This window comes from Schistocerca serialis, chromosome 5, assembly GCF_023864345.2.
Source record: "Schistocerca serialis cubense isolate TAMUIC-IGC-003099 chromosome 5, iqSchSeri2.2, whole genome shotgun sequence".
NCBI classification, from domain to species: domain Eukaryota; kingdom Metazoa; phylum Arthropoda; class Insecta; order Orthoptera; family Acrididae; genus Schistocerca; species Schistocerca serialis.
The window spans coordinates 469,183,654-469,199,416 of record NC_064642.1 but is presented as its reverse complement, the minus strand read 5'-3'; the positions used below and the strand labels follow the sequence as shown (position 1 = coordinate 469,199,416).

At 39.8% G+C, this 15,763-nt stretch overlaps 1 protein-coding gene across 1 annotated transcript in view; it reads left to right on the top strand.

The window, feature by feature from the left end:
• The first annotated feature begins 9,428 nt into the window (after nucleotides 1–9,428).
• LOC126481116 (chondroadherin-like protein) overlaps nucleotides 9,429–15,763 on the top strand; it is an 84,254-nt gene continuing 77,919 nt past the window's right edge. The window contains exon 1 of the mRNA XM_050104650.1: nucleotides 9,429–9,465. Within this exon, the coding sequence (XP_049960607.1) occupies nucleotides 9,463–9,465 (3 nt within the window). The 5' untranslated portion in view covers nucleotides 9,429–9,462. The remainder of the gene's footprint in view (nucleotides 9,466–15,763) is intronic.

The window sequence follows — 15,763 nt, the reverse complement described above, 5'->3', positions numbered from 1 at the left end:
CAGCTTCAACACGATACCACAGTTCATGAAGAGTAGTGACTGGCGTATTGTGACGAGCCAGTTGCTCGGCCCCCATTGACCAGACGTTTTCAATTGATGAGAGATCTGGAGAATGTGCTGGCCAGGGCAGCAGTCGAATATTTTCTGTATCCAGAAAGGCCCGTACAGGACCTGCAACATGCGGTCGTGCATTATCCTGCTGAAATGTAGGGTTTCGAAGGGATCGAATGAAGGGTAGAGCCACGGGTCTTAACACATCTGAAATGTAACATCCACTGTTCAAAGTGCCGTCAGTGCGAACAAGAGGTGACCGAGACGTGTAACCAATGGCACCCTATACCATCACGCCGGGTGATACGCCAGTATGGCGATGACGAATACGCGCTTCCAATGTGCGTTCACCGCTATGTTGCCAAACACGGATGCGACCATCATGATGCTGTAAACAGAACCTGGATCCATCCGAAAAAATGACGTTTTGCCATTCGTGCACCCAGGTTCGTCGTTGAGTACACCATAGCCGGCGTTCCTGTCTGTGATGCAGCGTCACGGGTAACCACAGCCATGGTCTCCGAGCTGTTAGTCCATGCTGCTGCAAACGTCGTCGAACTGTTCGTGCAGATGGTTGTTGTCTTGCAAACGTCTCCATCTGTTGACTCAGGGATCGAGAAGTGGCTGCACGATTCGTTACAGCCATACAGATAAGATGCCTGTCATCTCGGTTGCTCGTGATACGAGGCCGTTGGGATCCAGCACGGCGTTCCGTATTACCCTCCTGAACCCTCCGATTTCATATACTGCTAACAGTCATTGGATCTCGACCAACGCGAGCAGCAATGTCACGATACGATAAACCGCAATCGCGATAGGCTACAGTCCGTCCTTTATCAAAGTCGGAAACGTGATGGTACGCATTTCTCCTCCTTACACGAGGCATCACAACAACATTTCACCAGGCAACGCCGGTCAACTGCTGTTTGTGTATGAGAAATCGGTTGGAAACTTTCCTCGCGTCAGCACGTTGTAGGTGTCGCCACCGGCGCCAACCTTGTGTGAATGCTCTGAAAAGCTAATCATTTGCATATCACAGTATGTTCTTCCTGTCGGTAAAATGTCGCGTCTGTAGCACGTCATCTTCGTGGTGTACCAATTTTAATGGCCAGTAGTGTATTAATTTCCGAAGCATCGTCTTACAAGTGGAAGAGCATTGAGATAAGCCACATAAACTTTGGATGGGTAAGCTAGAAATGGATACTGATTTCCTCGTGTTCTAAAGTAGTTAAAAACGTCAATAATTACCTAACATTGGCACGCCGTATACGAGAGGCGTTCAGTAAGTAATGCAACAGATGGTTTTGGCAGGTTGGTTTTATTCAGGATTCCAATTCACAATATTATTTCCTACTCTTTTGGCTACAGGTCCTATTTTCAACAGAATCTCCGTTCAATGCAACGGCCTTGCGCCACCTCACTGGGAGCGCCTGTACGCCCACACGGTACCACTCTGGTGGTCGACGTCAGAGCCAACACCTTGCTGCACATTATAACCTCCGCAGCATCCATGTACTGCTTCCCTCGGAAGTTGCTCTTTATGGTCTTATGTTAAGTGCTGAGGAACCCAGTGGGTACTCACCTTTGAGTACCCCAACTGGAAAACGATTGTGTCTCCATTACCAACAGAAACGTCGAGTGACTGTGATCCGCCGATCACCTAGAATGTTAGGGTCAGAACGTTCCACCACCTCAGTAGCCACAGCTGTGTGCGGCCGGCCGACACCCCGTGCTTTTTTCCACTGCCAGGCCTCCGTAGACATTCAGCAAGTGTCTACGAATGTCTGCGATGCTCTGGTTTTCCTCCAAAAGAAACTCAATGACAGCTATCCGCCTGGAAAGCACTTCCGTTACAGACGCCATTTTGAAGGTTACGTATACTTCATGAAACTTTAGGGGATGAATCGAGAATATTCCACGATGCTTCACAACAAATTCCCAATTTTTTTCATGCGAAATAGGCAGAGAAAATAATATGTCGCACTACTTATTGAACGCCCTTCGTACGACTGCAAAATGTATCGCGAAAAGAAACCCAATAATTCTGCCTATTGTGAAAGGCCACGTAATTTCCTATCAAGTAACTGCAGTGCAAGTCAGCAACAATCTCACCACAGTCCAGAATGAAGTTAGCTGAATGTGGCCATTTTTAGATCACAAGACGAAGTGTCTACCCTTCAAAAAATATCGCCACGATCAGTCGTCACAACAGCAGGATCAGAAGTACAACTTTGTTTGCGGCCACGAGAGATTCCAGACCGAAATACGTCGCCTCACTCTGACTGGCCGGAGCCTGCCAAAGTTGGCTCGTCCCATCGAGATATACCTTGGAGATTCTACCCAGACATACACTGCACTAGCTTATACGTAGGGGACTGTAAAACTTCAAAGTTAGCAAGTGAATATTACAGTACGTCTTAGCGGGCACGAATGCGCTGTATAAAAGGCATTCACGTCGAAGAAGACGCCCTTCAGATTGAGAGTGACATTTGCCTCGACGCAAGCTTTAACAAAGTGTGTTTCATTGTTCTACATTAATATCGAAAGCTGAATTTGTGTCAAATAGTAGTAATACGTTGAAAGAACCAGAGGTTGTAGAGACATTCAGGGAGAGCATTAGGGAACGATTGACAAGAATGGGGGAAAGAAATACAGTAGAAGTAGAAGAATGGGTAGCTTTGAGAGATGAAATAGTGAAAACAGCGAGGATCAAGTAGGTAAAAAGACGAGGGCTAATAGAAATCCCTGGGTAACAGAAGCGATATTGAATTTAATTGATGAAAGGAGAAAATAAAAAAATACAGTAAATGAAGTAGGCAAAAAGGAATACAAACGTCTCAAAAATGAGATAGACAGGAAGTGCAAAATGGCTAAGCAGGGATGGCTAGAGAACAAATGTAAGGATGTAGAGGCGTATATCACTAGGGGTAAGATAGATATTGCCTACAGGAAAATTAAAGAAACCTTTGGAGAAAGGAGAACCACTTGCATGAATATCAAGAGCTCAGATGGAAGCCCAGTTCTAAGCAAAGAAGGGAAAGCAGAAAGGTGGAAGAAGTATATAGAGGGTCTATACAAGGTCGATGTGCTTCGGGATAATATTATAGAAATGGAAGAGAAGGTAGATGAAGACCAAATGGGAGATATGATACTGCGTGAAGAGTTTGACAGAGCACTAAAAGTCGAAGCAAGGCCCCGGGAGTAGACAACGTTCCATTAGAACTACTGACAGCCTTGGGAGAGCCAGCCCTGACAAAACTCTACCATCTGGTGAGCAAGGTGTATGAGACAGGCCAAATATCCTCAGACTTCATGAAGAATATAATAATTACTTTCCTAAAGAAAGCAGGTGTTAACAGATATGAAAATTACCGAACTATCAGTTTAATTAGCCACGGCTGCAAAATACTAACACGAATTCTTCACAGACAAATGGAAAAACTGGCAGAAGCCGACCTCGGGGAAGATCAGTTTGGATTCCGCAGAAATGTTGGAACACGTGGGGCAATACTGACCCTACGACTTATCTTAGAAAATAGATTAAGGAAGGGCATACCTACGTTTCTAGCATTTGTAGACTTAGAAAAAGCTTTTGACGATGTTGACTGGAATACTCTCTTTCAAATTCTGAAGGCGGCAGGGGTAAAAAAACAGGGAGAGAAACGCTATTTACAATTTGTACAGAAAGCAGATGGCAGTTATAAGAGTCGAGGGACATGAAAGGGAAGCAGTGGTTGGAAAGGGAGTGAGACAGGGTTGTAGCCTATCCCCGATGTTACTAAATCTGTATATTGAGCTAGCAGTAAAGGAAACAAAAGAAAAATTCGTAATAGGAATTAAAATCCATGGAGAAGAAACAAAAACTTTGAGGTTCACCTATGACATTGTAATTCTGTCAGAGACAGCAAAGGACTTGGAAGAGCAGCTGAACGGAATGGACAGTGTCTTGAAAGGAGGATATAAGATGAACATCAACAAAAGCAAAACGAGGGTAATGGAATATAGTAGAATGAAATCGGGTGATGCTGAGGGAATTAGATTAGGAAGTGAGACGCTTAAAGTAGTAAATGAGTTTTTCTATTTGCAAAATAACTCATGATGGTCGAAGTAGAGAGGATATAAAATGTAGACTGGCAATGGCAAGGAAAGTGTTTCTGAAGAAGAGAAATTTGTTAATACCGAGTATAGATTTAAGTGTCAGGAAGTCATTTCTGAAAGTATTTGTATGGAGTGTAGCCATGTATGTAAGTGAAACGCAGCCGATAAATAGTATAGACAAGAAAATAGAAGCTTTCGAAATGTGGTGCTACAGAAGAATGCTGAAGATTAAATGGATAGATCACATAACTAGTGAGGAGGTACTGAATAGAATTGGGGAGAAGAGGAGTTTGTGCCACAACTTGACTAGAAGAAGGAATCGCTTGGTAGGACGTATTCTGAGGCATCAAGGGATCACCAATTTAGTATTGGAGGGCAGCGTGGAGGGTAAAAATCGTAGAGGGAGACCAAGGGATGAATACACTAAACAAATGCAGAAGGATGTAGGTTGCAGTAGGTACTGGGAGATGAAGAAGCTTGCACAGGATAGGGTAGCATGGAGAGCTGCATCAAATCAGTCTCTGGACTGAAGACCACAACAACAACAACAGTAGTTTTTAATAAAAAGTAAACATCATTCTCACAGACTTTTGTACTGTATTAAGAATATATTGTTGCCTGTAATGCTGACTCTTAATTTAGCGTATTACAAAGGATTGAACAAAATTGCACTATACAACATGCCACAAATCAGGTGTCACGTTTGAAAAAAATGTAATGGTACTGACTTTTACTCATTGTGTGACGAAAAGTACTATTGGCACATGTTAGTGGACAGAGAGCAATACATTTCCATTTTTTTCCACCGTACCACTTGTAGTGGATGTGTAATGTGGAGCTGGAAAATGTGTGCAATGGTTCTCTGCAAAACGCTGTAAACGTAAAATTCGGAAAGTCACTTCCAATGTAATTCTTTATAGTGATATTTATTTCCAGACAGAACAGAGGATATAGGAAACGACTGGATAAGTTAAAAGAAATCTCAATTGCAGATGCTAGTGAAATAGTTGGGACACAAAAAACAACGGAAACCGGATCGGTTGAAATTACGGAATGATGGCCTCAGGCAAGCTGTAATGGAAAAAAGGAATCTGTATACGATTTGGATAACGGGCAGAAAGTCGAAGCCCTGGTACAGTATAAAAAGCAAAGAGCAATAGTTCGCAAATTACTTACTAGACAAGCGAACAGAAACAGCTGGGAAAGAATTTCTAAAAGACTAAAATGTGATTTAACTCGAGCTCAAAAGTTTGGATTCAAAGTATTGGCTCTGAGCACTATGCGACTTAACTTCTGGGGTCATCATTCGCCTAGAACTTAGAACTAATTAAACCTAACTAACCTAAGGACATCACACACATCCATGCCCGAGGCAGGATTCGAACCTGCGACCGTAGCTGTCGCTCGGCTCCAGACTGTAGCGCCTAGAGCCGCACGGCGATTCAAAGTATTCACAAACTTGCGTAATGAAATCAGCGACAAAGCAAAGATGGATATAATGCCTCTAAAGGAGTGATTCAGTATTACAAACAGCTATTAGGTAAGGAAGATCAGTCAGAATATACAAACACTGTGAATGTTACAGAGTATAATGCAATCAGACTGACATAACTGGGAAGTATTTTAAAGAAGACTAGAAATAGGAAAGCTGCAGGCAGAGATGGAACAAATCTGGAACTCACGAAATATGCCAGTATTAAATGGAAAAAGAGATTTTTGCAGTTTCTGAATAATATTTTGTGCTTGGGAAAGATCTAGAGGAATGTAAGGTAGCAATAATTACGTTTATATACAAGAAAAAGAGATAAAAACGATGCTCAAGGTATAGGGGTGCATACATTTTAAATGCTACTTATAAAATCTATTCGTCTACCATTAAAAGGAAACTCCAGACAATGCCAGAAATAGTTCAGCTTGGGAGCAAAGTACCTTTCGTAAAAGCACGTTCTGTGCAGAGGAGACATCTGCTTTATAACAACTGATAGAAAAGAGATGAGAGTTCAACAAGCCACGATTTCTGTTGTTCCTAGACTGCGAGAACGCCTACGATAATGCAGGAAGGATGAAATTACGGGAAATACCTGCTGATTACAGTGTGTCTATGAAGTTATTCGATACCTTTAAATCACCGTAAGATAACTCAAAAATTAGTATAAACGATGAGTTATTGACTGTAACCAATGGACGATAATAAGATTGTGGGTTCTGGCCAATTCTTTTGATGTATACATCAACAAAGTTTCAGAAGAATGGAGGAGGAGGAGGATATTAGTGTTTAACGTCCTGTCGACAACGAGGTCATTAGAGACGGAGCGCAAGCTCGGGTGAGGGAAGGATGGGGAAGGAAATCGGCCGTGCCCTTTCAAAGGAACCATCCCGGCATTTGCCTGAAGCGATTTAGGGAAATCACGGAAAACCTAAATCAGGATGGCCGGAGACGGGATTGAACCGTCATCCTCCCGAATGCGAGTCCAGTGTGCTAACCACTGCGCCACCTCGCTCGGTTTCAGAAGAATGGAATTCTAAGTGCCACAGAGGACTGACCTGGAAAGGAACAAAACTCCTTTATTTGCGGACGGCCAGGATCTAACAGCACACAGTGAAAGCGCTTTACAAAAAAATGGGGTTAAATTGAGTAATGTTCCACTATCTTATCGAGTGGCTATACTTGTAAATGAATCAAAACTAACGGCAATGGGAGGGCAACAAGAAGGGCAAAAATAGTTAGAAACAATAAGACAATAGGACAGATAAATTCGTTTAAGTATCTCGGGACAGACATTAATAAACAGAACAAATTCAGATGTGGTTCAATATAAACAGAAACATATTGCTACAAATGGTTGTATAAACGATACTTTAGAAGACATTTGGGGAAAGAGAGAACAGTAAGATTGTCCAACGTGGTCGCTAAGCCTGCTCTAGTATACGATAGTGAAATCTGAATTCTGAGACACGGAGAGGAACAAAGAATTGAAACCTCTTAGATGATGTTTCTTATGTCACTTCTTGGGTTAACATTAAGAGACAGAGAGCAAAGTGAAGACATAAGGCAGCAACTGGACATGAAAACATCGATGACCGAAGAAATTAATCAAAAAAAAATATTTTCCAGGTGCGAGTAGGACTCACGCACTGAGGGTTTTGCACAAACTTAATTATGGATAGAGACAGTATATCCATCCCGGGAATCGAGGATATTAACGACTTTTGCATGTTATCGACATTGATACAGGCAAGGAATTCCAAGACTTCCGAGAATGTTTTAATTTAAAGTGTGAAGTCGGATAACGAATGACAAAAGAAATATTTTTTCCTGTGATATAATTGCAAATTAATAATTTTCCGTTGTACTGTAATACCGTGCGTCTTGCCAAATGTCATGATTCTAGGTCAACGGGAAGTACCGTGTAAGTTTGCTGAATTTTCCAGTATCAAAATATATGACATAAATGGCCGTATCTTTTCATTGAATTGGCTTAGAAGCTTAGAAGCTTTACATCGCCAAGGGACCATCGATCTCAATATGTGACGAACATTTGTATTTGATACGTCTACTCGTTTCTAAGAAAAAGGGTTCTTAACAGTCGGACAGACAGACCGATAGACGGACAAGAAAGCGATTCTATAACGGATCTATTTTTAAAGACTGAGACACGGAACTCCAAATAGAAAAGAAAAAAGTCGATGGTATGACCACATCAAAGATACGCCACCTGAGCGGCTGCTATGGAAAGCATTACATTTTAATCACACTGGAAGACGGGATCTAGGACAGCCAATGAAGAGATGGGAACAACAGTTCTGTTGAATTCTCTTGGTTTCAGAACAGGCCAGCACCCACCCCTAGATATGGAAAAAGAAGAAGATAGTAATCAAGAGAGCGAAGGATGGTATACGATCGAACAAGACTGGGTCGACTCGCTATTCATCAAGACAGAGGTACAGTCAATCAGGGTAACTTTGTACCATTTTTACCATTTTTGAAAACTGTGGACGCAAAATAAATTACAAATTGCAACAGACATTGTAACATTTTACATCTATAGTCACTGAGAGCTGGGAAGAGGGAAACTGAATACTACCTATCCCTATTAGAATAAAATTTCAGTTTTAATGCTGGTACAAGATTACACTGCCATTCAGGATAATTTTGGAACAGTTTTAAAAACAAGGAATTTTTCATACATCGTATGCTCTTGGTAAATTTAGATCGCACCAGGAGGAAATCAGGTGTTAATAGGAAGTGAAAACAGAGAGTGTTAATTCAATACTGCACATTTACTATGAAATATCAAGATATCCGTATCGACCTGGTACTGTTCAACTTTAAATCACTGTCGTCAGAATCTCTACTCGCAGCCAACGCAATTCAAGGATGATCACAAGCCTTGAAGGAATTCGGAAAGAAGCTAAAATATTGACAATAAATAACAAAGGTAATAAAACTGTTAGTTTCAGTGCAAAGTAATGCAAGCAGGTAGCGCAGCAGCTATTTGAAACAAAAGTAGTAAATGCTACGAAATACCCTAACTCATAAAAAAATACCCTGATTGATGTAAGCAAAATATCAGAAGCTTGTTAAAATCAACGATTTCTGACAAAATGGACTGTGAATGCAACAATAACGGTCATAACCGATAAAATACTACACAAATAACAGGACTGTTTATGAAACTGAACAAATAGCTTACTACCCCTTCCTTATTTTGTATAGGGCACAATTTACGTGGCGAACACAAGTCAAATATTATGGCCCAATTCGACTAAAACAACACGTGAGAGGAGGATCGGACTGAAAAAAAAATCATTGTTTCAAAAAGCAATGTAAACGCCCACGAGTGTGACATTGAAATAACTGATAGTTTTGACGTGCGAAATGTTACAGCATCACCATTACCCTAGTCACCCCATTTGCAACTTGTTCAGCCGAAATCGCTATTTAATCTATCCATTGAGTAAATAGTCTCGTGAACTTCGAAACTGACGTCGTGATTCATTGTTTAAGTATCACTTACAGATCCATGTGCAGATTTCTGATGCGATCCATATTTCACCGTGATATATATAGTAGCCAAGCAAATGGAAGGGATTTTACCCATATTTACACCTCTGCCTGACTTCATTACATCGCTAACGGTCGTTTGGCTGGAATGAGTAAGCACGCAGATTATCCTGTCATAAATGGCTCACGAACGCTAGCCGAAGCCATCAAACCGTTATCAGTGCTGTCGCTCGGATAAGATAACAGTGTCAGAGGTGTTCAGTTGGCAGGGGACGGTCGCGGGGAGAAGCTCACCGCCTGCATTCGGAATGGTGAGTAATCTGGCGTTTGGTACTGCAGCCAGGATACGCCCAGAATTCTCTTACTTACCGCGTGATTTTGATAGCCATGATTTTAACGATCTACAGCAAGAATTATATTTGTCTGTCAAATCTCTGGTACAAGAACTTTAGAAAGTATCCTTCCAAGAAACGACGCCGTTCAATAATATAAACAATTGCAACATAAGAAATCGCGTGGAAGCTCTATAAATTTGAAAACATACATACTCCGATGACGATGAAACAGCTGATGAGATAAAGTTATTATCTCAATAATTGCTTTTCATTATTTAAGGAAGCAGCTAACAAGTACTCTTTTGATAAGACACTGTCCCAAAGTAACTATTTTTCACCTCCATAAATCGTTACTTGGTCATATACTAACAATAGATAACGTAAAGCATTTGTGTTTTGTATTCTCAAGCGTTTCTCTTATTTAAAGAAGCATTATTACTGTTCTGTTCCTTTATACTGCACCAGCGCGTGAATCGGAGACAGCAAAGCACAGTAATCTATGAACATTTTCCGCCCAGTTTTGGAAAGAAAATATCGCTGACTTATTACAATGCGTATTCAACAACTCTTGTGGATGCTGGACGTTTTATCTTACGAGACTTTATTTTTACAAAATTCACTTTCTGTTCACATTTGACTAAATACACTGTTGTCCCAGCAACAGCAGGCTTGAATAACGACCGTTGAGTCATTCGACACACGAAATTGGAGATACGTCGTATACAGCTACTTCTACGTACGGAAGGATCGTTGCACATGGTTCGCAGCTTCAGGGATGGAAATACACAACATATTCAACATACAGCTGTGTAAAATTACGAAATATTACGTGTGTCTTCAACTTTCTGAAAAAATAGTAAATGCAACTGGAAGGCTGTAACTATGATTGCATTACCACAGGAGAAACAGTAACACGGTTTTTCAGAAAATAGAAACAATTAGAAATCTAATTCTCTCATACAAAACGCTTGTAGCGAAACTGACGTAGATAGTTCCAGTGGGGTAGTACGGATAAAGGTTAAACTGAACGATCAGAATGAATTAATGGTTGGCACCTTTTACCGACCCCCTGACTCAATTTCTGAAAGGTTCAATGAAAATTTCAGTATAATCTCAAATAGGTACCTTACCCATACTCTTATAATTGGTGGTAACTTCAATGTACGCTGGATATGTTGACGAAAATACATGTTGAGAGCCGGTGGTGGTTATAAAACACTGTAAAAAATAGTACTAAACGCTTTTCCCGAAAACTATTTTGAGCAATTAGTTCAGGAGGCCACTCAAAGAATAAATGGTTGCGAAAAAATACTTGATCTCTTCGCAACAAATAATTCCGAGCAAACAGAGAGCATCATAAACGATACACCGATTAAGTGACTACAAGGCTGTTGTAACGAGATCCAATACCGTAACATTCAAACCAAACTAAAATAAGCGCAACACATATTTATTTAAAAATACAGATAAAAATTCGCTTTACGCCTTCCTAAGAGACACTCCAGTCCTTTCGAAATAACTATGTAAGAGTAGACCAGATGTGACTAGAATTCAAAGAAATAGTGTGGACAGCAATAGAGAGATTAATTAATAAGAGGTGCAGCTGATCCTCCATGTTATACAGAGTAGGTCAGAACACTGTTGTAGAAGTAACGAAGAAAGCATGTCAAATTTAAAAGACACAAAATACCCAAGTCTGACGGTGTTTTGCAGAGTCTCGAAATTTAGCGCGGATTTCAATACGAGATGTTTTTAATAGTTCCCACAACAGAACTCTGTCTAGAAAAATGTCGGAAAATGCAAAGAAACTCTGATCGTATGTAAAATACATCAGCAGAAGAACACACTGCGCGGTAAACAAGGTAATGTTATTAAAAACAGTTTTCCGAAATTTCTTCAGCAAAGCAGACAAAGCAAAAATTCCAGAATTCGAATCAAGAGATATCCTCGGCATATCGAAGAAACTCAAATTATTTTGTAAAGGCAAGTGTTTCGGTCCAGACTTCATACCAATTAGCGTCCTTTCAGGGTACGCTGATGCAGAAGCTCCATATTTAGCAATGATAGACAATCGCTCGTTCGAGGAAAGATCTGTAGCTAAGAATAGAAAGTTACATAGGTCACACCAATACTCAAAAAGGAAGTAAGAGTAATCCATTGAATTAAAGGCTCATATCACTGACGTCAATTTGCGGCGTCATTACGAAAGAACATATACTGTATTCGAACATTATGAATTACCTCTAAAAAAATTATCTATTGACACATAGGCAGCACGGATCCAGAGAATATATTTCTTGTGCAGAAAAAGTGCGTGTTAATCTGTAAACTCTGATTCCCATCGATGTAAATTAATTTGAAACTGCAAGGGGCCAAGGAAAGCTGAATTTAGCTAACAATGTATCAAAAAAATAAAGGTAGTTGTGTGTTAGCTATGTGTTGTGACAGTCCGTAGAAGCCATGTCTTAGAACCTCCTTGACAAAACTCTAAATCTTTTATGAAAAGGAGAATGCTTTACCCTCTTGTTCTGGAAGCGAAGCTACAGACGTAATTTCTGCACAGCTCATGAATATAAGCGTTGATTTATAATACACGTATGAAATGTAACTGTGTTTTTCCTTATTTCTTACCTCTCCACGTGAAGTAATTATGAACTTATCAATTTAAAATGATTGGTACAGTTATTCTTTAGGCCATCTGCCTTTCGTTTGTTGTAATGGCGCACGGGCAGCCATTACGTAAAGACTGAAAACATTAATTATGTAGAGGCTTTTCCTGGCAGTATAATTACAGTAAATAGTTATAACGGGGTTTACCGCATTTTTGAAGTTCATTGAATTAAAGCCAGACTAATTATAGTTTAGATTTAACAGATGATATATTTCAGAACTCTAGCTGTATCAGTTGAGGTAGTCTCTTCCTTGAAAAAATGAAAATAATTTTTATAAAATCAAGTCAGAAATGAGGATTTTTATTAACATTGGAACAATACAGCTACTTAGGTGTTTTAATCGACTCTCTCCATAGCATTGTTTCATAGCGCGCAATTTTAATACGATTCCTTAACAAGCAACATGTACGGTGTATGCTCTGAGTGTATTGGCACAGACAAGCGGACTTCAGCAAAGAGTTATTTCAAACTGTTTTTGACTGCATAGTGCACTTCATTGCTGCTAGCATACAAAGCTAGACACTCATACGAATAATTATGTAATTATCAACACAATTAAGGTGAAACGAAAGACATGCAGTATAAAAGGAGGAGGTGGGGAGTATCGTGCTTGCTATTACGCAGAATGAGTAGCTCAGGAGAAATCAGTGATTTCCAATGTAGACTAGTCATTGGCTGTCATCTGAGTTATAGATCCATCAGAGACACTTCAACCATTCCAAACGCATCCAGTGATTCGAAATTCTTCTTCCAGTTGAGAAATTTTTCCGCAAACAATCATCTAGTAGCTCTGCCATCAACTATGCCTCATTATCAATCATTCTATTACTTGTGAACTGATAGACGTAATGCCGTCAACGTTACTGCATTGGCACACAACGCAACTACCCAATAATGGCGAGAACAAAAGTCTATGAGGAAATATAGAACATATGCAATCCCTGAATCCAATTTTTGCTAGTCTAGTAGGTTACCTAACTAATTAGCACGCTCCACAGCGCCATGTCCAAGGAATGCATTTATGAACAAGAGTTTCATCCCGCGGAAAGACCAGTTTTCCATCACGCACAAGTTCTTACAGGATATAAATAATAATGAAATGGAAATTGATTATAAAGACATTAAAACAAACAAGAAACTAAATTTTAATAACTCAGTACGAATATTAACGAAGTACAATCATTAGATACTAAAAATAAAATAGCGACGAAACAAAAAAGCTCAATAGAGCTGAAATGAACACTTCCCGCACATCGTCAACAACATTTATAGGAACATCGTTATCTTAATGATAGTGTAAGATGATGAAGGTATGCACCCTTAGCGTTTGGATCCATGAGCGTTTGGACTGACGTTAATGCATGATGAGGGCTTCAGAAGCCCCACTTGAGATTTCTGCAAATATCGTTGTTTTTCAGCCTTGTTACATTTCTTATGAAAACTACTTTCATAAACGAGTGAATACAGTCTTATAAAACATATCTGTAATTCGTTTATATTGGGAAGATACTAAATAAGAGGACTGGACATCAATTGCAATGGAATAAATATCAATGTAATCTTTAGTAATTTTATTATTTTGACAAATAATAAGGTATATTAGCATTTATATAAACTAGTAATTGCACACTGGTGAGGCGCTACGCAAATCAATATGCATTAAGCATCCAGGTACAAAACAGAAAGAAAGAAAATGGCTAAGTTGCACATTACATAGGCACAGCAAAAATTAAGCTACACACCATTTTATCCAAATAAAGAACAAACTGTCCGTCGCAAAGGTCTACACATTACAGGAAACAGTCTTCACAAAGAAACACACTACGTTCATTGTACGTATTTTTTAGAAACTTTTGGACGACACTGATCAATTTTCCTTTCCGGTTCAAGTGGACACAAAACGCACCTTCTGGAAATTTTTCTTCAGTTGACGAAATCCATTTTGTAGACCCTTTTGACACCACATCTAGCCAGTGCTCGTAGGATGTTTCATTGCAAATTTGAAGTTTTGGTTCTGGACTCCATATGTGGATGAATAACTCCTACGCCCAAGTCTCTCAAGAAAATCCTCTTTTATGTGATTTTCCATAGTGATACCCTGGATGTTGATCTGCGAATAAACAGAAAACATTTATAGTTACAACACCCGTTACTTTAGCCCATAAAACAAACGGCCATCTTCTTGTCTGTCTTTCGCAAATGTAAGTAAGTACCTTTCGGCCAAAAGAATCCACGTCTGGCTTTGTTTTGTTATAAAATACAATCATTTCTGGTTTCTTATCGTTCTGAGTCTCATCAACTGTGGCGTCGGGATGCATGGAACTTAATAGCACCACACCCTTGTACTACTTTAGTACGTAACACACAATAATCAAATCATCTCTGAATCCAGATGTTGAAGACAGAACCCCTCGTGTCTTACACGGTTTCATTTCAGCGGGAATTCGTGCTTTGTTACGGTGAAGAGTACCGACTGTTGAAATAGCGAGATACTGGCAAAGTAACTGTCCATCGTGGTATTGGTTGAGCTTCCTCTAATTGTCTTTACCACACGACATACAACATTACGTTGACAAGAGTGATTTGCGTTTTTTCCTGAGTACAGCAGCCCATCTATAGCGTATGATGTCAAAGAGTCGTAGAGGTAGAGTATCTTTATTCCACATATTCCTGGCTTGTTTGGAATAAATTGTAGAAATCTGCAATGTCACTTGAAAGAAACTAGCTGTTCATCTATTTTGAAGTTCCCTCATGGATGATATCTTTGTCTGCAGTTGTTTATGAGTAGCTCACACACATTATCATCTTGGCTCCTTGCTTTTCGGATGGTCTATCGTGGAACCCCATGGCTCGCCATATTTCTTCAAACCCGTTTATAGATAAAGATACCATACAAACAATAGATAAAGATACCCTATTAGAGGAGTTACCAGTACAATCGTTTTTTGACTGTCAACTAATAGGAGAATTCCAAAAATGGTTTGATTTCCTCGTTTGTGACGTTAGTTCATGACTGATCTTTTATGGCTGCTGAGCGTCATCCTTCCAGATTTGTGCAATGAACTATTTCATCCACAACATTATCTGTGATGAAGCAACTCCAAGCATCTTTTAGCGTTTGCATATCTGTTCACCTAACAAGACCTGGAGAACCTTCATTATATTACGTGTAAGCATTCTGCTAGAAGGAGTTAGTGTTTTGCTCGTTTGATCTCCGTCGCGTCCGATAAAAAAATTTGCAGGCTGTCCTGGATTTGCTACATTATTTGCATTTTTAGGCTGGGTTGTGCTTAGTATATTATTTGTATTTGCAGTCTGGGGTGTATTTGCTACATTATTTGAACCTGCAGGCTGCGCTGTATTAGCAGGCCAGGCATCTTGGTAAGTCTACATCATTTACGTCCTAAGATTCATCACTACTTTCTTCAGATTATGAACAGTATGACAAGCTCTATTTGTAGGATCAATCTCATGTTCGGAAGCAATACTAGATTCACATTCGTCCAACCATTCATAAATAATCGTTGAAGCGTTTGAATCATCTACATTTATAGAATAAGTAGGTTGTCTTTTTCGAGGAGTTGTAGATGATTCCATACTGT